The sequence below is a fragment of the Eulemur rufifrons genome, chromosome 8 (assembly GCF_041146395.1).
Source record: "Eulemur rufifrons isolate Redbay chromosome 8, OSU_ERuf_1, whole genome shotgun sequence".
Classification (NCBI taxonomy): Eukaryota; Metazoa; Chordata; class Mammalia; order Primates; family Lemuridae; genus Eulemur; species Eulemur rufifrons.
Window position 1 is genome coordinate 11,743,121 of NC_090990.1, and position 22,036 is coordinate 11,765,156.

The window sequence follows — 22,036 nt, forward strand, 5'->3', positions numbered from 1 at the left end:
GGCTAGGAAGTGTTGGTCTCAGGAGGTGGCCCTGCCTCACTGGAGACGTGGCTGGTTGATAGCAGGACATTTGCACAGACATTTACATAGCAATGGTCCTGCCACTGGCCGTGGGGCACCTGGGACAGGTGGAGAGGTTTAAGGGCTCTGGGGGCAGGAAAAGAGGCAGGAATTAGGGTGATCCTTTCTTACAGCACAGTGGGGCCTGGGTGCTCTAGGTGAACCCTATTTGTGGGAGATAGAACATCCTGGTAACTTGGCCACACCTCAGCCTTCTGCCACTTTTTGTTTGAGGACAGGTCTCATCTCCCTGGCATCTCAAACATTTCCAGAGTAAAGGACAGAGGTGCTCTCAGGAGACAGAAAAGGGTGACAAAAAGAGCCCAAGCTTGAGCCCGGCCAAGTTGCGCCCAGCGTGTGGCGATGTACATGTGGCACCTGAGCCATGAGATGTTCAAACGGTAGTGGCCATTGTCAGTAAGAACCAGGCATCGCACTGAGTGCTGGCATCCATCATCTCCTTTAATGCTCCCAATAACTGGGACTATTACTAACCCATTTCACAGATGAGGACATTGAGGCATTGAAAAGTTAAGAAACCCACCCTAGGTTGCACAGCTAGCAGAGCTGGGGTTCAAGCTACACAGTCTGACTCCAGGGCTGGCACTTCATCACCACGCCGTGTTACACAAGACGTTAGTGCTTTCGGTGAATGGCAGCAGCAGAGAGAACAGTGGGGCCGGGGGGGGGGGGGGGGCGGGGGGACGTGGTCTCGCTCCCTCTGACGGTGCCATAATGCATCAGGCAGCTCTGTGGACTGAGTCCCCTCCGGGTGCGCCCCGCTCAGACGCCATGCCAAGGGGCAGGAATGCTGGCAAAATGCAAAGTCGAAAATTCCTAAAGTCAAAGGTGACCACCCCTAAGGAGTCAGAGGGAGGGAGACGGCGCCAGTGAATTAGGGACCCACTTGAATCAGAGACCCTGGGCCACATACGCTGTTTCGTTCCTTTCCAGCCCTGACAAAGTGTGGCCTCGCGGGAGCCTTGGGGGACCTGGCATAGGATGCGGGGCGCAGGCGGTCTGTTACACCCCATCACGGCTGCCGGTTCTGGGGCTCTGATGGGCAGAGGCTTCCAGGTACGACACCCCGGCCAGGCCCAGCGCCTCCTTCGAGGCCCAGTCAGAGCTGCTTCTCCTCCAAGAACCCCTTGCTCAGAGCAGCAGCCACCCTCCTGTCTGTATGGTCGCCAGCCACCTGTGACCAGCCTCGCACTGTCGACCAGCTCCTGCTGCAGTGCCTGTCCACCAGACGCAAGGAGCCTTGAGGCCACGTGACTCTGACCGACCTGGATTTGACGTCAGCTGTTTGCTATGTGAGCACGGGCAGGTTACTTAACCTCTCTGAGGCTCTCTTTCCTCCCCTCTGACACAGGGGTGATAACTCCGGCCGCAGGGGTTTGATGTGGGGATTAAACAAAACAGCTCGTGCTAAATGCGGGGTGCAGAGTGGACACTGCAGCAAGGCGAGTTTGTCCAAGGGCGAGGTTGTCCCTTCTTGGAATGGAATGAACTGTCACAGGGCACCACCGGCTTTGTGCCCCAAAGCTTCTCGAAGTTACCGTGAAGGACGCTGGATGTCGTCAGCAGCTCCAGAGCTGGGGGAGCACCCCTGCCTTGCCCCGACTTCTCCTGTGGTGAGGTCATCCCGTGGACCTTTAAAACAGCGGGGAGAGGCCTCCTGGTGCTGCCGAAAGACTCAGGATTTGCTGTGTGACCTCGGGTCTCCTCCTGCCCCTCTCTGGGCCCTTGTAAACCAGTGGGTGGGGAGGGGGAGACCCCTAAACAAAAGGAAGCGCCTGCCTGGGGCATCTGGAGGTGTGGGCTCTGGGCCTGACTCTCTGCTCTCCGGGTCTCAGTTTCCTCATCAGTACAATGGGGGTCCTCTTCACACTGCCCTTCTCCCCGTCCACGTGAGCCGGCCCAAGGCCCGGTGCTGACTCACCTCCGCCCTACGATTCCCGCCAGACTCCCCATTTTCCACACCGCACCCCCTCAGACCCACATCAGCTCCTTTCTGGACCTCTCCATCTGCCCTGTGCTGTTTAAATCCCCAAAACAGCTCTCGGCCTGTCGCTCCTCTGCTCTAACACCTCCCGGGGCTCCCCGTCACCTGCAGGGTCAAGTCTGAGCTCCTGGTCCTGGCATTCGAGGCCTCCCCAGCCTGGCCCGGCTCACTCATCCGCCCTTTCCAGCCTTTCCAGCCTGCCATTTCCTGTGTCACGTGCCCCAAACCACAGCCACGCTGGCCTGCTGGGATCTGGGCCCCTGCAGGATCTTCTGGGGAGGTATTCTAGGGTCCTCCAGGACGACAGTTGTCTGCCCTGCCAGACACCGAGGGGGTTATGAAGTTATAATAACAGTAAATAGCACATTTTCCAGAGTGCATTAAACGCCAGGCACGGTGCCAAGTATTTTACATGCATTATATCATTTCGTCCTTACAACTACTCTGCAAAGTAGCCATTTTTGCTCCCATTTTTAAGATAAGGCTCAGAGAGGCTAAGCAACTTGCCAGAAGTCACACAGCTAATAGGTGGTAATGCCAGAACTTAACAAGCTCTTGACCCCTGTGCTGCAAGACTTGGGTGTGTTCCGCCTTCAGTGGCTGATCTACAAAGCTGTCGCACTGACAGGGCGAGCCTCTCAGTGTGGGCTGTCAGTACGGACGGACGATCTCGCTGAGGACAAAATCTGAAGAAGCAGCACTAGATAGAGGGTCGCGGTCCCGGCGTCTGGCCCAGCCCTGCCCCAACTTGCAGGCTGCCCTGGAGCAAGTCACTTCCATTCTCTGGGCCTCAGTCTCCCCATCTGTAAAATGGACTCAGTGCTTCTCAACATCGGTGGGGCGAGGGCCGTTTTGAGATTCTGACACACGCCCTGCGCGCTAACACCCACACTCAGCGAACGCAGCCGAGTGCGCAAATGCACGGTGTTGCCAGTGCGTGCAGCTCAACTGAGAGCCGGGGGCGGAGGTGACGGCTGCGGATCACCTAGGAGGGGCCAGCGGATGCCGCCCTGAGGACAAAGGCCCGGGAACACCGCGTCACTGCGATTCTCCTTCAGTGCCACACACACAGCGTGTGCTCCAAGGTGACAAAGCAGACCAGGCCCGACAGACCCGGAGGCCCCCAGGCTCATACCTGCGTGGCCACCAGTTGCCGAGGTGACGGACAGCGTGACAGACATGCAAAGCACGTGGGTGAGGGGAGAGGGGAGAGTCTGGAAGCGGCAAGCCCATAAGCCGCCCATTTGCCTTGGCATCTGCCTGCCCTGGTGCTCACGGAAACGAACGGGCACGTCGGCGGGGGGGGCTGCCGGCGGTTGGATGGGGGCTGGCCCTGGGGACTGGGGGCCGCATGGGCTCCTCTTCCCCGCCCCACCCTCCGGCCTGTCTCTCTACCCCTTGCTCATCTCCCAGTCACTTCTCTGTCCCCATCCCCTCTCTCTGTCCCACCAGTGCTCTCCACTGGGGACAAGATTGGGCTGCTGGAAACAGACCTCCAATCTGGCTTAGGGTGGGGGGATGGGCGAGCAGGACCTCCCCCAGGAAGGTCTGGGAGATGGGCAGCCCCTACGCCTCATCAGTCCTCCCACCACCCAGGGGCCAGCTAAGGCCTGAGGAAGGGACTCTGCTGTGGTTGGGACACCCTCTTGAGCCCAGAGATCTACTCAAGCCTCCTCATCATACTTTGCTGGGTGATGTTGAGCAGGTTGAGTCTCAACCAGAAAAAGATCTGGATGTTTCGAATGACCATAAGCTCAATAAGAGCCAAAAGGGTGATAATCACTAAAGCCTACAGGAAAGGAAGCAAACTTTATGGAGCTTCTGTAATGCTTTCCAACATCTCTGCACAGCCTCACCAGAGTTCTGTGAAGGATTTTTATCTCCGTTGTACATTTGAGGAAACCAGGGCTCAGGAGGTTAACTGGCTTGCCCAAGGTCACTGGGATTTGTATCCAGTTTTGTTGCACTCCAGAGTTCATTCCATTGCATTAGTATATGCCACCTTAAATTTAAGGTTATATCCAAAGGAGCAGATGATCCAGAACAAGGGAGGTGATAGTCCTGCCATGTGATGTGGTAATCAGACCTCGCTTAGGAGGATGGCTGTAAAAGTAATGGCTCATGTTGACTGACCTCTTCCTGGCCACCAGGCTCAGCACTAAGTTCATTTTCACGTTTTAGACCATTCAATCCTCCTCACAACTGCAGGGATGAGTACTATCATTGTATCCCCATTTCACACAAGAGAATGAGGCTCAGAGAGGTGATGTGATTCAGCCAAGGTCACACAGCCAGGATCCCAGTTCAGAACTACTCTAGACTGCACACCTTGGGCCCACCAGAAGGTCACAGGTGGACAAAGGTCTGGAAACGGTATTCCACAGGGAACAGCTGCAGGAAGGGGGGATGGGGAGGAAGAGGTTCAAGGAGCTCTCACCGGGGGCGTGAAGGCCTGAGATGGGGACAGGGAGTGGCCGGGTCTGTGGGGCTCCGGAGGGCCCAGCCTGGCCCCGCAGACGGGGGCCAACCAGCAGGCTTTGCCTGCTCCCGGCTTCCTCACCTGTAAGACGGCCACAGCCACCCTCCAACAGTGAGCAAACGAGGTTAACGTGTCGAGCACCTGCTCAGTAAATGATAGCAAAGCTTACACGGCAGTGCTGCTGGCCAGCTTCCTGGCGTGGCACGGCCAGGGGACCCTCAGTTTTAGGACTCTGCGTGACTCTTGACTCTCTGGGCTGACCTACCAGGGTTCCATCCGGGCTCTGCCACTTGCTGTGTGACCTCCCCCAGGCATCCCCCTCCCAGAGCCTCACTGTCCTCGCAACGCCTGCCCCGGAGCAGGTGCTCAGCGAACGTCAGCTCCCTCCGGCCTCTGCGTGCCGAGTGCTCAAGGGCTGAGGGTAAATGCCTGGGCGCCGAGGGCTGAAGGCAGGCACGGCACAGGCCTGGAACAGCCTGCTGCTGTCCCTGGGGCACCGGAGTGTCAGGTGGCACCTGCTCTACCCCCCAGGGTGGCTGTCGGCAACCTGGGCAAGAGGGGACGAGGCTGGCTGGTCGTGTTTGGAACCACAGCGTCGGCAGTGCGCCCCACCACCACGGGCACCCAGGAGGCCGCTGGACTCCTGCGAGGATCCAGGACCAGGGGTGCTGGTGCGGCCGTCAGGGCCAAGTTCTGCTCTTGCCCTGCCCCTTACTGGGCAGGTCTCACTCCACCTCCCCGAGCCTCAGTTCCTCATCTGTGAAATGGGAGTACACCACCACCTCCCTCCCAGGCCGGTGGGGTCCAAGGTGATCAGCGGGGACACGGGGCCCGTGACCAGTTAGCTCCAGCTTTGCCCTGGGTGCGCACGCAGCCAGCACGGAGCAGTGTTAGGACTGAAGTGAAAAGTTCGCATTCGCTGCACCTCACTGGCAGGACGCAGCACCCGGCACTTGGTTTGAAGACACTTCATTTGACCCTCCGCTCCCGGAGGGAGCTGCGGCGGGGGTGGGGGGCAGGCAGGGGGGTTGGAGCCCAGCCCTGTCCGGCTCCCGGGCTATGCAGCGGCGGTTGCAGCCCAAGGCTTGGCGGTCAGAGACGTGGGACTCATTTCCTACCGCTGTACTCGTTTACTCGACCTCTCGGTGCCTCAGTTTCCTCATCTGTAAACTAGGGGTCGCTCTGAGGACCCGAGGCTGTGATGTCCACAGCATTTGGCACAATGCCTGGCACACGGCCTGTGTTCACGCGAAGGTGGCTGTTACCATTTCAGAGCACGCAAGGATCGTGCTGACGAATGGTGGCTGGATGAGCTAGTGAGAACGAAGAGGCGACTCCCTGAACAGGACGGTCTGCACCCTGCCACTTCCTCTGGCCCCTCAGGGGCTCCAGGTCAGCCTGGTGGCCAGGAGCCGGCACAGGTGGCCCCTCATTTCCTTAGCGTGCACGCTCGGCTGGCAGCCCGTGGACAGCATTGGCAAGGACGTCCGGCCTCAGTCAAATGGTTCACGCTCCCAGCCCAGGGCTGGGGCCGGGCCCCCCACCTCAGCAGGGAAATGAAGGGGCTCCTTGGCTTACCGCAGACACGGGGACTTACTGTGGTGACTGTGCAAAGAGGCCTCGGGTCCCCAAGCAGGCACGGGGCCCTCGAGAGCCGCCGGCCCCGAGTCTGGGGGACAAGGGAGAGCAGAGGGGGGCGAGTGAGCGACGGCTGTGAGCCACCCCGGCCCTAGTGAAAGGGGAGGCCAAGGGGGCAGGCTGGGAGAGGGTAAAGTGTCCGTGGTAGAGGAGCTTGGAAGTTGAGGACCCATCAGAGCAGGTGCCAAGGAGCACAGGCCGTGGGCACCCACAGGCCCTGGTGCAAACCCCGGCCTTCCTGCTAACCAGCCGCATGGCCTTGGGCTAGCCATTCCACCTGCGACCTCCAGTAGCCACGGTGACCTGGTACGGTCACTGCCCAGCTCTATGAAACTAGCACTTAGCCAGTAATTAGTCACCTCTGCTAATGTAAGTCACACCATTCATTCGAACACATTCACAGAGCCTACAGGTCCCTCGACGACAAATGCAGGTGCCACCCTCCCTTCTGTGGGCTCCAGCCTGCGGCACCCCGGGTGCTGCCCTCTGTGCCTGGGGGTGCCGGTGTGGCCTAGGAAACAGCCCTTTCACGTTCTCTGCAGGTGGGGACAGGCCAGGACATGCATTTTCTCTCCCTCCAAGTCAGCCGGCCCGCATGGGCTTGGGCTCAGGGTTCTCGGCTCAAGCTAGCTGGCCAGTGGCTCCCCTCCAAGTCACCTGGTCGGCTGCACAGGCCTCGCCAGGCCAGTCAGGCACAGGTGTGGATGTCGGGGTGAAGGAGAGAATGGTTCTTGGAATCAGACAGACCTGGGTTTACATCCCAGCAATACCACACCCTTGGGAAGTCCCTTGACCACTTTGTACCTCAGTTTCCTCATCTGCAAAATGGGAGCATGGCAGTACTTACTTCATAAGCTGTTGTGAGTGAGGAAACATATGCAGACTCCTTGGCATATATGTTAGGCAGGGTTCTCGAGAGAATTCTTCAGTCTGTCAAGGCCTTCAACTGATTGGACGAAGCCCACCCACACCGAGAGGGGTCACCTGCTTTACTTTTTAAAGTCCACTGATTTCAATGTTAATCTCCTCCAAAAATACCTTCATAGAAACATCCAGAATGTTTGACCAAATATCTGGGTACCATGCCCAGCCAAGTTGACACATAAAATTAACCATCATAGCACATGATGATCGTTGTTACAACAATAATAAATGGGTACCATTTTCAAATAATTATGTGTCTGGCACTATTCTAAGCACTTATATGAATTAATTCATTCAATTTTCATTATAACCTGTATGTGTGTGTGGCGGCGGCGGCGGGGGGTGGGGTGGGGGGTGGGGTGGAGACTATCCCTATTTTACAGATGAAGAGACAGAAGGTCAGAGAGGTTGTATAACGTTTTGGAGATCACCCGGCTGAGGCAGTGCGCCAGGGTTTGAACCCAGCCCATCTGGCTCCAGAGCTCCTGCCGCCTCCAGCAGGGATCCCAAACATCAGTGCCCACCCGTCCTTCCATCATGTTGAGGGTGCCGTACCCCGCTACCTAACAACGCACGGGCAATGCCAACAGACAGACGACATCAGCTGTCCCCCACCGCCCCCACCAGAAAGACCACCGACTGTTTGACCAAGTAGCAGGGATTTTATTGGCTGGCATCAGGGTGAATCCCGCTGCCACCTCAGTGCAGAACCCACACCTGGCCGGGGCAGCACGGGCACCCGCCCCCAACCACGGGCCATGGTGTGAAACGGTGGCACTTGGGGAACAGCCACACCAGGTCCATGGAGGCCCCGTCCAGCTGTCCTTGAGGAGGCCCCAGCACTTCCACAGTCCCCTAACAGCCATCCCTGAAAGTCACGCCTTGCAGATCCCTGACTCCCAGAATGCAGCCAGGAGTCTGCAGGAGAAGTCACGGCCACGGACTGGCGGAGTCAAAGAACGGGCCACTGAGGGGCCAGTCCACGCAGGGCCCCTGACATGCTAAGGAGGGACAAGTCTATAGCCAACGGCCTCGGCCCAGGCAGACGGGAACCCACGGCTTGGTCTCGGGGGCTGGGAGGCGGGCGGGGCCCCGTCGGCCTGGGCCTGTCTCCCCACGGCCCAGCGGGGACCTGAGTCCCTGCAGGGAAACCTCAGGCCCTGAGACGGGCCCCAGGAGTGGACGTCTCTAGAGGCAGGACCAGAGGAGCTAAGGGCAAGCCCACCAAGGTTTTCCAAAATCCCAGCCCAAACAGGAAGGACCCCTCATCCCACCCCGTGACAGGCGACCTCCAGAACCCCCCGGCCCCTGCCACGTGGAGCAGGCCAGGAATCGTGTGGCCCCAGGTGAACGCATTCACCCTGGAGAAAGGCGTGTAGGTGTCTAAGGCACACGGCTGGGCACAGGTACCTGCTAAGGCGGATGGTTGGGCACAGGTAAGGTGCTGCCTGTGTCCTGGGGGCCACCCTGGGTCACACTTCTCCCTGGACACCTGGAGGAGCCGGGGCCAAGGCCAGGAGCCTCTGTGAGTGGTGAGGTTTGCCAAGGGGCCCGGCGCTGCCTCCTTTTCCCCAAAGGATCCCAAGGGCTGCTCGGTCTCCACCCCCCGGTCCCTGGGCCACAGGGCCCCAGCGGAGGGGAGAGGGAGAGCCCGCCAGGCCACAAGGTCACAGCCCCCAGGTGGAAGTTCTAGACTGACCAATGGGATAAGGGGTAGTAGCCCCGTCCTCCCCAACATGATCTCAAACCAGAGCGCGGGCATCTGACACCGAGGGGCGGCACAGGCCAGAACACAGGACAGTGGGGGCAGGGGGTCGAGCCTGGCTCTAGAGAGGGGGCCATCGTGAGGAATGGGGCAGGGGCTGGGGCAGCGGGGTGAGGTCAGTCATCTGGGCGGACGGACGGCTGGACGGGGGAGGCACCGCGGGGCTCACTGCATGTACGAGTAGCGCCAGTCCCCCAGGGGCTCGTGGGTCTCCTTGATGACCTGGGGCGACGTCCAGCGCAGGATGTAGTGCCGGCCCCCTGGCTTGTCATTGGTTCCTGTGGAAAAGACAGCCCTGGTTTCCTCTCGGGAGACACAACAGTCGGGCAGGAGGCAGGGGCGGTGCTGGAGGAATGGACAGGGCGCGAGCAGCGGGCCTGCCCCACAGAGGTGCCCGCGTGGGCGCACGTTAGAGTCGGAGGGACGGACAGGAGATCTGCCCCCGGGCTGCTGGGTGAGGGGGGCTGGGCAGCTGGGGCGCCCCCCGGCAAGGGTGCCTGGGAGGCAGGTGCCACCCGGGTAAGGCGCCGGACGGGGTCGGAGACCTGCGTGACGCGGGGATGCCTAAGAAACGCACACCTGGTCCTCGGCCCTGGTTCCCAGCCAGAGCTCCTAACGCTCTCGGGGTTTCCTGAGCGGTGGGGTGAGGGGCGTCTTCTGCTGCTCAGGAGAAGCCCCTTCCAACCACACCCGAGTCTATGCCAATGCGGTGGCTGTTTCAGGACGGGGCTGGCTGGCAGAGGAACCAACCCTGTCGTCGGAGGTTGGAACTCTCAGCCCCAGGCGGGGAGACGGGCTGGAGGTTGAGCTGATCACCGACGGCCAGTGATGCCATCAGCCACGCTGGGGTAATGAGGCCGCCATAAACCCCAAAAGGACAGGGTTTGGAGAGCTTCCCCGTCAGTGACATGTGCACGTGCCAGGAGGGTGGCACCCCAAACTCCAAGGGTACAGAAGCTCCCGTGCTTGGGACTCTTCTAGACCTTGCCCTGCGTATCTCTTCACCTGGCGGCTCGTCTGTTCCCTTCGAGATGTCCCCCGTACCAAATCCGTAAGGATAAGTAAAATTGCCCTGGGTTCCGTGGACCGTCCTAGCAAATTACGCAGCCTGAGGAGGGTCCTGTGGAACCTCCGATTCGTAGCCAAGTTGGACAGAAGTTGTGGGTGGGCGGGGGACCCTCCACTTGCGGTTGGCGTCTGAGGTGGGGGCCATCCTGCAGGACTGAGTCCGTAACCCGTGGGGTCTGCGCTGACCCCAGGTCTGGCCGAATCGAGTTAAACTGTAGGACGCCTAGTTGGTGTCCGCACGAACTGAAGAATTGGTTGGTGCAGGGAACCCCACACACCTGGGTTCAGCCCTGGCCCTGCCACTCAGGAGCACAACTTCTGGTGAGTCGTTGCCCCTTCCAAGCCTCAGTTTCCCCTTGTGAAGTGGAAGGCATTGGACTTATGTGACGTTGGGCATGACGGTGGGAAGTGCAGGTGCTGGAGACAAAATCACAACCCCACCACCTCCCAGCCCTGTGGCCTCGAGCAAGTCACTGTCCTCTGTGCCTCAGTTTCCCCCTCTGTAAAATGGGAAGAGGAATAGTATGTTGGCTTGGCCCACGGTGAGTGCTCAGTAAACAGTGTGGTTCCTGTTACTCTTAACTCCCTCGAGAGGAAAGGTCTAGGGTCTCCCACCAGGAACATGGCTGCCCTCCGGGAAGGGTGGGACAAAGGACTCACTCACCAGAGGCTCGTGACCCCCCAAAGGGCTGCTGGCCCACCATCGCGCCAGTGGACTTGTCGTTGATGTAGAAGTTGCCGGCAGCGTTCCTCAGCATCTTCGTGGCCTCCCGGATGACCTCCCTGTTCAAGGCAGGGCGGTGGTTAGAGAGCAGCCGGCCTGTCCCCACCTCCAGCCCCAGATCCGACCTCCAGCATCCCTGCTCCAGCCCGCGCTGGCTCTGCAGGTTAAGCACGAGACCAGCCTGGGACAGGGGCGCTGGCCAGCTGCCAGCTGTGGGCTCTCGGACAGGCTCTGCAGTCTCTGGGCTTCAGGAGAGGGGCTGGCACGTCACACGTGAGGACAGAGGGTCAGGCCATACCTGAGGTGGGGCCCCTTTTGGTCCAATTTTCCTGCCTCTTGGGAGCAGGGGGCACTGCCAGACCCCCACCCTTCCTCCCAGGCTCCAAGCCCACTCCACCTTCTCGTAGAGACAGGCTCGGGACGGCAGCTAGTGCCGTGGGGCAAGGAAAAGGGAGAGCTTCCGGTTTAGCATCACGGGAGGGACCCAGGTCCCCATCCTGCCTCTGCGAGACCAGCGGTGAGCCCTTGCCTTATTTCAGCTCTGCAGTGTGGGGCTACCGCCTCGCTCAGTGGGACCCCATCAGATCCGGGATTCCCGGGCCCCGCCCCCAGGGGCTCAGATTCAGCCGTCCCCAGTGGGGCCTCGGCACCTGGGTTTGCGACAAAGACCCGCTGTCGGTGTGGGCCTGTCAGGGGCACGGGGAGGGGATGGGGGCTGCAGGGCAGCATCATTACTGCGGAACCACAGCCAGGAGGTGGGGACGGGCCGAGAGCGGCAGGGACAGGACAGCAGGACTCCAGCGCTCGGGGCTGCGGCCGGCCACTCACTTATCCTGGGCGAACACTGCCCCCGTGAGGCCGTAGCTGGTGGTGCTGTCGACCAGCTGCAGCGTCTCCTTGTACTTGTCATCCGGGTAGACGTACACGGTCAGCACAGGCCCGAAGATCTCCTGGGAGACAGGCCTGGGGTCAGGCCTCCACCGGGCTGCCGCCCTGAGCACCCGCAGCATCCCTGCTCTGGCCACCCCCTCCAGTCCCTGCAAGGGGCCAGGTGCTGCCTGCTCCTGGGACCCTCCAGGACAGCCATGTGCCCAGCTCCCTGCCCACCCCACTGCAACCTGGCAAAACCCAACAACTTTCTGGCCCTCCCTGCCAAACCCACACCTGGAGAACAAAGGGGCCGAGCCCTTGAGAACGGGAGGTTTCGGCAAGCAGCTAGCATGGGAATCACCCAGTGACACCCCTTCCTCCAGGAGGGTTCACAGTCCCCTCTGCCACCAAGGGGCTGGGGGAAGACCTCGTTCTCTGGCACCCTTCCTCCGCCCCATACTGCCACCCTGGGCCAGTGCCTGGATCTCCGGGGCCTCTGCTTCTCATCAATAAAATGGAACCAGTAACACCCACCTCATCTCCGCCAAGTGCCCAGCCACGGCCCACCCACACGAGAGTCCGTAATGTCAGCTGTTGCTGTTACGATCACTGTGGTGGCCATGGTGACTGTGGGCAGTGGAAGTGCTAGGACCCTGGCCAGCGTCAAGGACAGAGCACTGGATCTGGAGTCAGGAGGCCTGAGCTCAAGCCCTGGCTCTGCTCACTCCAGGTTGAGACGTTCCCTTTTAGGGCCCCACCTTCCTCATCTGTGAAATGGGGTAATGGCTCGAGAAGAAAACACCGTGCGAGTGCCCCGTGGGTGTGCTGCACTCAGGTGAGACCGTCCTCATCTCAGCCCGGGCTGCCCGTCCCAGTCACCTCCTTCATGATGGGCTCCTGCGGGTCCTTGCTCTCCACGATGCAGGGCTCCACGAAGTAGCCCACGGAGTCGTCGCACTTGCCGCCGGCCAGGACGCTGAGGCTGGGCGAGGAGCGAGCGTGCTCCAGCCACTTCTTGATGCGGCCGAAAGACTGGGGTGGGTGGGGAGGAGAGGGTCAAAGGCAGGCTGGGAGGTCATTCTCAGCAGCAGCCCCCTAACACACTCACCCCAAAACACCTGTACCTGAAAGGCCCTACTTCTAAAATGGGGGGTGAGATGGGGGACCCCAAAGGCAAAAGCCAGGGTCTGGGGTGCAGTGGACGCTGCCTGTAATCCCAGCACTTTGGGAGGCAAGAGGATTGCCTGAGACCAGGAGTTCGAGACCAGCCTGGCCAATATAGCAAGACCCTATCCGTACACACATTAAAAAAAAAAATTAAAAAAAAAAACCCAGGGTCTGGCTGAGCCATGGCAGAGACAAGGGCAGATATGCACGCTCGTGTGTGTGTGTGTGTGTGTGTGTGTACATGTGGCAGAAGCACAGGGGTATTCACATATAAATAAACACACATAGATAATGTATAGACAGGCATATGCACAGCCATGTGTATTTATGTTTAAACATGAAGGCATCTGTATGCCTTATACATGTGTCTGCATGCGGGGGGACTTGTTTAGGAAGACATGAGTGAGCGTGTTCACGGATATGCATGCACATGTGCACGTGTTCTGGGGTTTATGCGCGCACATACGTGGGCCCGCCGGTGCACACGCACGTGCACTGATGAGGGGCTTGCGAGCCTGGTTGCGGGGTGCGTGGGGATGAGCTCTTTGCTGGTTAGGCACGATGCTGCCCTTCCCGAAGCTGGGGCTGTGCGTGCGGCTGTCGGGCTGCCGTGATCAAAGCAGGGGGCTGGGGTGCTCCTGGGTCAGGGCCCCGAATATCTCCTCCTCCCTCTCCCTCCCAGTGCAGGGCTCGGCCCCCCAGAACGCCCTGCTTCCTGCGCCGTACCTTGGCATCAATCACCGCCGAGAAGAAGGTCCCAAAATCCTCTGCAGGCTGGAAGCAGGGGAGACGCCAGCAGAGATGAGTCCCCGCAGGCCGAGACAAAGGGAGCCCCTCCCCGCACGCCCCAGCCCCAGCGGCACAGGCGCCTCCCGGGGACCCAGTCCCATCAGCCCCCCTCAGGGCCGCGGCAGCACTCACATCCCCCACTTTGATCCGGCCGTGCTCCTCCAGCAGCCGCCCTTTGATCTGCGGCCACAGCGACTGGGGCACGTAGAGGCGCGAGCAGGCGGAGCACTTCTGGCCGCCGTACTCGAAGGCTGAGCGCAGGGTCCCGCTCACCACGCTGTCCACGTCGGCCGAGCGGTGCACGAAGTGGAAGTTCTTTCCGCCACATTCTACAGGGGCAGGTGTGGGGATATGACTGGAGAAGCTGGCTTCACCAGCTGCCAGGTCCCAAAGCACCATCTACACCTGTCCCTGGGGCGTGACCAGCACGGGCCCCGAGCAGCCCTGAGCAGGAGGCCCAGGGTGAGCACTGACCAACATCCCGTAGACCAACAAGCCAGGCCTGTTCTCCCACTCCACAGACGAGGAAACTGAGGCCCAGGGAAGGATGAAGGGCACCAGAGGTCATCAGGCCCAACTCCCCCATCACACAGATGAGAAAACTGAGACTGCCCAACACAAAAGCAGAGGAAGGACCAGAACCCAGGGCTCCCAGGAGCCAGTCCCTTCCCAGAAGTGGGCGCAGCTTTCTTTGAGGCTTCCCCTGACACCCAAGAGGCCACCCTCCTCGACTGCCAGGGCTGGGCCCCCCTCCCCACCTGGGTTGGGGATCACTCCAGTGTCCCTTCCAGGCAGGTCACTTCACCCTCCCGACTGCTGTTTCCCCACTTGTGGGAAACACCAGCTAACGGCAGCTGAAAGCACCGACTTCCGGCCGGACTCCAGAAAAAGCAGGTCGTGCTCCGTCTGACTGAGGCCTCACCGCAACCTCCCACTGTTACTCCCAATTTAGAGACAAGAAAACTGAGGCACAGAGAGACAGCATCACGTGCTGTAGGTTGGGAAGTGGGAAACCGTGTCTCTTCCCCTCAGGAGGGGTGGGGAGGAGACAGAGCAGAAGGCCGTGTGTGGCCCCACGGAAGGGCTCGCTGTCTATCTCGTAAACATGGGACTGGGGTGCAGGGGCGGCAAGGGCTCGCCTTCCCTGACACCCCCACTCCCATCACTCAGGACTGGGGTCCAGACCCCCCTCCTTGGGCTCCACTCTGCCCTGGGGACGAGAACAAGGAACCACCAGCCCCAGCTCTGCTGTTAACATGCTGCGTGGCCCCAGTGGCCTTTCCCCTCTATAGTCTCGGCACTTTCCCAAAGTGTGTTCCACAAGGCACTTGATCCACGAGGCCTCTGCAAAAATGGGGTTCTGTGGCCCAGTGGGTTTGGGAAACACTGCATGGAAGACCTTGCCTTTGAAGATGTGCAATGTATATTAGAGCATTAAAGGCTCTGACAAGTCCTGCAGCAGAGGAATCCATTTTGCTTTAACACACATAGCACATGCCAAATTTCCTTGATCGTGAAACAGTTTCTTTGTGGGAAAATTTTAATATGCCAACAAGATCTGGCCTGTCGACCTCTCGGCCCCAGCTCCTACCAACCCTCTTCCCTCTTTACTCCATCTACACTGGCCTAGTTTTACTTCTTCAAATACAAGCTCATTCCCACCTTGCGGCTGGCCTCTGCGCTCATATTCTCCTCTGCTTGGACATGACACAGTAGCCACCAGCCCCACATGGCTATTGAAATTTAATTTAATTTAAATTAAAGAAAACTAAGGGCCGAGCGTGGTGGCTCACGCCTATAATCCTAGCACTCTGGGAGGCCAAGGCAGGTGGATCGTTTGAGCTCAGGAGTTCAAGACCAGCCTGAGCAAGAATGAGACCTCGTCTCTACTAAAAATAGAAAGAAATTATATGGACAGCTAAAAATATATATAGAAAAAATTAGCTGGGCATGATGGTGCATGCCCGTAGTCCCAGCTACTTGGGAGGCTGAGGCAGGAGGATCACTTGAGCCCAGGAGTTTGAGGTTGCTGTGAGCTAGGCTGATGCCACGGCACTCTAGCCCAGGCAACAGAGTGAGACTCTGTCATTACTGTCATTAAAAAAAAAAAAGAAACAAAGAAAGAAAGAAAACTAAGTATTCAGTTCCTCGGTCACACGGGCCACTTGTCAAGTGGCCGATGGTGTGTGGCTCGTGGCTGCTGTACTGGAGAGCGCGGACATGCAATGCTGCCGTCACTGCAGAAAGTCCTCCTGGACAGTGCCAGCACCCGAGACACTTCACCGCCTGACCTGTGGCCGCGTCACCTCCGCCTCCTCTTTCATGATGGCCAGTGGAGGTGTCCCTGGGGCCGCAGGGGAAGAGGGGGCAGGGAGAGGGGCCCTTACCTCCAGCCAGGCGTGGGAAGGTGCGGAACCGGTCCAGGTTCTGGGCCACCTGCTTCCACAGGCGTTTGAAGGTGCTAGAACCAGAGGAGGACAAGGCAGGGATGAGGGAGCCAGGCTCGGGCATCTGGGAGGATAAGGGTCCTGGGGCGTGGGGAGCAGGCCCTACCAGAAGGATGGGGCTGAAAAGCCCAGGGAGGAGAGCCCGGGGTAGCAGCCCCGCAGGAGGTGGGCAGGGTCACAGTGGTCGTGCGGGGGCCACATGGTGGTGGCAGCTGCATTCCAGGCCTCCGGGGAGGAAACAAAGGGGGGTCTTGTGTGGACAAGGTACAGGCTTTGCAGCCAGGAGGTGCTGGGTCCAGCCCTAACTCAGACACTCAGGGCTGTGTGATCTTGGGCTCATTACTTAACCTCTCTGAGCCTCAAATTCTGCACGTTATCTGGGAACTGGAGAGAATCATCCCCACCTGGCAGGGCTGTCTGTGATTAGCTCAAATGTGAGTCAAGTGCTTAAGACCGTGCTGAGCACACTCCAGGTGCCCGATGGGGACGCACACTGCCGTGGCCTGCGGGGGGCACCCCCAGCCCAGCACCCTGGCCTAAGAGGCCGAACCCAGGAGGGTCCTGGGAGAGGAAGCTCAGGCCCTCGCCCCAAGCTGCCGCCCTGGAGGTCCTCTCCTCCTCCCCAGGCTGAGTGTGACCAACCTCAGCGCCACAAAACAATAAAAATGCTAATCACCCGGGAGCCAGCGACACAGTAGCTAATACTAATTTATGACTTTCCTACCTTTACGCTGCTGCTCATCAGAGCGTGGTAAATGGGGCCAGGCCCGCTCCGCCCGCTAACAGGCAGGGCCCCGCGCGGCCCGCGGCTGGCAGGGCAGGCCTGTTGCAAAACGGCCCTCCTCAGCAATTCTAACGCTGCCATCGCCACCCGGCACACCTTGGCAGGACAGAGGGGGGCGGAGCCTGAAGCCTGGCAGAGGAGGGGAAAAGCCACCTGCAAGGACCCCGAGCTGCAGGCCCAGACACCCGGCTGCCTCCAGACATCTCCACCCAGGCGACCCTCGGGCACCGCAAGTGACCAACACGTGATTCGTCTGCCCCAGGCCCACTGGCCTCCCTGTGTCCACCTGGGCGAGCCCCTCCCCTTCTGCCCAAAGCTGGGATGTGCCCACCGACTCCCAACCCCATGGACAGGTGACAGCCACTGTGCCTCCTGCCACCTTCTCACTGGAGCCCGCCCACTTCTCCACAGCCCACTCTCTCCACCCCGGCTCGGGCCATTGTCTGTCCCTCCCTGGAGGGTGACAGCTTCTGGCCAGCCTCCTGCTTCGGGCCACAGAGCGGTCACCTAAGATAGACGGTACACACGCAGGGGCCTGGAGGGGCCATCCAGCCACCTCCAGCCAGTGGGACCACGGGAAATGCAGGCCCTGGGGGGTCGGGGCGGGGCAGATAGTGCCGGTGACCAAGAGAAGCCAGCATTTGGATTTCTGTATGAAATTGCCCCAATTATACAAGGTTGGGCCAGCACTATTAGGAGTCAAAGAAAATAGAGCCACTTGCCAGGCCCAGTCTGAGGGCCACCATTTGCAATCTCCGTCTGAAACAGAACTCTGATGCAGCCGCTCTCCCTGCTCAAAACCTTCCATGGCTCCCCTCACCTTCAGGATAAAGTCCAGACACCTTCGTAGACTCAGAAGACTCTTACAGTCACTGGACTAAACCCCAGCCCCACCCTGAGAGTCAGGACCTCGTCTCTGCTGCTCACTCACGACTGAGCCCCGCGTGAGCACGGAGGCCAGCGAGGGCTCCGCAAACCCCTGCTCGGTCGGTGAGCGGGTCAGTGGTGCAGATCGGGCAGCCGCGGCCTCCCCTACCTCAACTCAAACCACGCTTGCCCTTACCTCTTGCCCTGTGGCCCCCAAACCTCACAGCCCAGCCACAGGGGACCCCGCCACACCCTAGAGCACATGTGCTTTTGCCTCGAGGCCCTGAATGTGCTGTTCCCTCTCCTAGAACACTCTTCCCCTGCCCCCTCCCCTCTGCCTGGCCAACTCCTCTGCTTAGATGCCACCTCTTCCAAGAAGCCCTTCTGACTCCCCCTCCAATCCATTCCGTGCGCCCTCGTGCCCTTCCCAGTGGCAGAGGTGGCGCTGAGATCAGTATCGCCCAACATCTGCAGGCCGCCCGTCCAGCTGCAAAGCCCTTTCCTGTTTGTTAATTCGTTTAATCCTCACACTTGCTCTGCAAGGCAGGGATCAGCACTCCCGTCGTGCAGGCGAAGAAATGGGGGCTCAGAGGGGCGAAGTGGCTACCCCACAGCCACACAGCGAGTTAGTGGGTACAGTCAGGGCGTGACCCCTGGGTCTGCAGCCCCGGTCTGTGAACGTCCGGTAGCCACCCCACCCTACCGCGCCCCCAGGGACCTACGGCACACTGCCTGTGAAGTTGATGCCGCAGAGGTGCTCTGAGCTGGTGATGGTGTCCCCAAATGTGGGCCCGTCAGCTGGCACAAACTGGATGATGTTCGGGGGCAGGCCCGCCTCCCGGAGGACCCGGTAGACGGCATAGCTGGCCAGCATGGCGGTGTCACTGGGCTTCCACAGGACCACGTTGCCCTGCCCGGGAGGTGTGACAAAGACTCATGAGGCTGAGGCCAGCAGCCCCCGACCCCCACCCCACCCCTCCCCACAGCAGGGTCGGCCCTCACCTTGAACCACCAGGCCCCCGTGTTGACCAGAATGTCCCCTACCCAACTCCACTCCTCCAAGTGTCTGGCACTGTGCCCCAAAAGCCCTTGCCAACGAGGCCACAGCCCAGCCCCGTCGGGCCCATGCTCTGGCCAAGGCTCCCTTTCCCCAGAGGCCTGCACCGACCGGTCCTGCCATCAGCCCCGAGCAGTCTGCTCTCGGTGCTTCGGACTCACTGGGTGCTCACTGGGCGTGGCTGGACAAGTGCGCACGGGCCTTCTCTGCACGTGTCCTGGGTCACGGCACGTGCAGCGCCTGGGTGTGTGCCACGTCTGTCTGTGCACAGATGCACGAGGACATCCCCGTGCATGCACGCAGCCCACACCTGGGCGTCAGCAGCTAGCCACCTGATCTGGGGCCCGGGACTCCCAACGACTGTGTGGACCCTCTCCTGCCCAGGCTGTCTGAGGGCTGGGCTGGGTGTCCCCCATCGGCTGGGACCGCATACCATGACAGCTACCTCCACTCTGATAATGGCGGAGGAGCCCAGTGACTTTAAGACCACCGGCCCTGAGACAGACTAAGTCTGCATCCTCCTCTGTCCTGGCTTTTACTAGTCATTCGGCCTTGACAAGCAAGTCACCTCTGTCTCAGTTTAGTCATGTGGCAAAAAGGCATAACCATCGACTCCCCTCTCCGAGCTGATGAAGAATGAGTGAGATCATCTATTAGGTGCTTGGCAATAGCAGATACGCGGTAAGCACTCAACGTGAGCACTAACTGTCACCATAAACATCACCAACAATAAGCTGGCTCTGGGCCAGACCTGCCTGCTGTTAGATGTGTCCTGTTTGATCCTCACAAACCCGTCACGGAGGATTCCCATTATTTCCACTTTGCAAATGAGGAAACTGCGCCTCAGAAGTTCAGGGCTTTGCTGGGGTGTCCCAGACAGAGAGGGGCAGAGCTGGGATCCAACCCGGGTCTCTGACCACAAGGCCTCCCCCAGCCCCACGCTGCCTCCACCTTCTGCGCTTCTCCCCACGAGCAGGCCTGGGACCCAAGGGGCTCAGGGTGGCCTCTGTCTGTTGGGACAAAGAGGATGTCTAGCTGTCGCTGTCCCCACCTGCGCCCAAAGCTCACCATCAGGGCCGGCACCCCCGCCAGGTTGCCGCCGATCGCAGTGAAGTTGAAGGGGGAGATGGCCGCCACAAAGCCCTGGGGAAGGAGGAGGCGGTGAGACCAAACCCGCGCGGTCCAGCACCCCCGCCCGCCCGCCCCCTGCGGGTACCTCCAGCCCGCGGTACACCACGCTGTTGGTGCTGGGCGGCACGCTGAGGGGCTGCTCCCGCTCCAGCTCCATAGCAAACTTGGCATTGAATCGGTAGAAGTCGATGAGCTCGGCTGCGGCGTCGACCTCCGCTTGGATCACCGTCTTGCCCTGCAAGGCAGGCGGACGGGGGTCAGGGCAGTGGACAGCCTCCCACCAGCCTCTTCCCTCATCCGACCCTGTGTCCACAGTGAGCCTCGAGCTGGGCCCCCGCAGGGCCGGAGAAACCTTCAAAGGGCTGCCCGGCCCGTCCGGGGGCTGGGGAGGGAAAGGATTCGCGTCTCAAGACCCTGAGCCGCCACCTCGCGCAGTCGGCCTGTCGCCCTCTGGGCTGGATCGGGATCTGCGGCGTTTACTGACCCCCCGGCACGGGCTGGGCGTTTCAGATGCGCTGTCCTAGTTTCACAGCAACTCTGAACGGTGGCACCGGGGAATGATCTGGGACCGTGATCCTCAGGCCAAATCCAGGATGGGCGCCTTCCAGACAGCAGGGCACATGGGCGCGGACACCCAGGGCAGAGACGCTGTGTGCCGGACGCGACAGCCCCTCCCCTGGGATTGAGTGCGGGGTCGCTGGTTTGTCTGGGCCAAGGACCGGGGCTGATGACTGCAATTCCCTTAAACTGTCCCCTCTTCCTGACCGAACGTGAGCCGAGGGGAAAGGACCCCGGGCAGCAAGGACGGGGCTTTCCCAGCCCAGAGCGGCCCCTCCTTGGCGTGCAAGGTCGGTGGCAGGCGCAGAGCGGAGGAAGCTGAGCTCAGATGTGAACCGCGCCTCCTAGAAGCCCCCGAATCTTACGCCAAATAAAGAGGAAGCTAATCTGATCTCAGAGAGAGAGAGAGAGAGAGAGAGTCTTCCTTCTTGCCCATGTGCAGCTCACTGGGAACACTTGGGGCCTGACACCCCCCCAGGGGCTGCTAGGGGGACCAAAGGAGGCGCTGACAGAGTGTGGGGCCGTCACACCAGCCCTGGGCAGCAGAGCGGCCTTCACCATGGGGACGGGTGACCCCGCAGGAGCAACGGCTGGGCCAAAAGGCAGCCTGGGCTTTGGCTTCTGTAATTTACCCTTCAGAAACCCAGGTTGGCTGGCACCCCGAAGGCGCAGTCCCCGGAGATGGCCAAATTAACCCGTTCTCCCTCGGCTCCTGCCCCCAGCACACTCTGCCTGCCCCAGCCACTCCTCGCTCAGCCTGCATCCACTCAAGACCCGGTCACCAGGAGCTTGCTACGACTCCTTTTTTTTTTTTTTTTTTTGAGACAGAGTCTCACTCTGTTGCCCAGGCTAGAGTGCCGTGGCGTCAGCCCAGCTCACAGCAACCTCAAACTCCTGGGCTCAAGGGATCCTCCTGCCTCAGCCTCCCGAGTAGCTGGGACTACAGGTACACGCCACAACGCTCGGCTAATTTTTTATATGTATATATACATATATATATATATTTTTTTTTTTTTTTTCCTTTTTTTGAGACAGAGTCTTGCTCTGTTGCCCGGGCTAGAGTGCCATGGCGTTAGCCTAGCTCACAGCAACCTCAAACTCCTGGGCTCAAGCGATCCCCTTGCCTCAGCCTCCCATGTAGCTGGGACAACAGGCATTCGCCACCATGCCCGGCTAATTTTTTTTTTCTATATCTATTTTTAGCTGTCCAAATCATTTCTTTCTATTTTTAGTAGAGATGGGGTCTCACTCTTGCTCAGGCTGGTCTCGAACTCCTGACCTCAAGCAATCCTCCCGTCTTGGCCTCCCAGAATTCTAGGATTACAGGCATGAGCCACTGCGCCCGGCCTTCTATGTATATCTTTAGTTGTCCAGATCATTTCTTTCTATTTCTAGTAGAGACGGGGTCTCGCTCTTGCTCAGGCTGGTGTTGAACTCCTGACCTCGAGCGATCCTCCCACCTCGGCCTCCCAGAGTGCTAGGATTACAGGCGTGAGCCAGCTACGACTCCTTGAAGGCATTGTGTCAAGCCATGATTGCTATGTCCAAAAAGCTTGTCACGGGGCAGTGAGCACATACGGAACTCAACATGCTCCAGTGCGATGGGAGCTGTAACTGACGAAGGAACAACACGCTATGGGAGACCAGTAGCGGGTCTAGTCCTTTCGGATGGAGAAGTTTCGGGAAGCCTCATGGAGGAGGTG

General features: G+C 59.8%; 1 protein-coding gene across 1 annotated transcript in view; it reads right to left on the reverse strand.

Moving 5' to 3' along the window:
• Positions 1–7,748: 7,748 nt before the first annotated feature.
• ALDH4A1 (aldehyde dehydrogenase 4 family member A1) overlaps positions 7,749–22,036 on the reverse strand; it is a 30,563-nt gene continuing 16,275 nt past the window's right edge. The window contains exons 6-15 of the mRNA XM_069479417.1: positions 19,861–20,010; positions 19,713–19,787; positions 18,310–18,497; positions 15,877–15,950; positions 13,622–13,818; positions 13,427–13,474; positions 12,413–12,565; positions 11,492–11,613; positions 10,604–10,722; positions 7,749–9,149 (exon numbers count right to left, since the gene is read on the reverse strand). Of these exons, the coding sequence (XP_069335518.1) occupies positions 9,037–9,149; positions 10,604–10,722; positions 11,492–11,613; positions 12,413–12,565; positions 13,427–13,474; positions 13,622–13,818; positions 15,877–15,950; positions 18,310–18,497; positions 19,713–19,787; positions 19,861–20,010 (1,239 nt within the window). The 3' untranslated portion in view covers positions 7,749–9,036. The remainder of the gene's footprint in view (positions 9,150–10,603; positions 10,723–11,491; positions 11,614–12,412; positions 12,566–13,426; positions 13,475–13,621; positions 13,819–15,876; positions 15,951–18,309; positions 18,498–19,712; positions 19,788–19,860; positions 20,011–22,036) is intronic.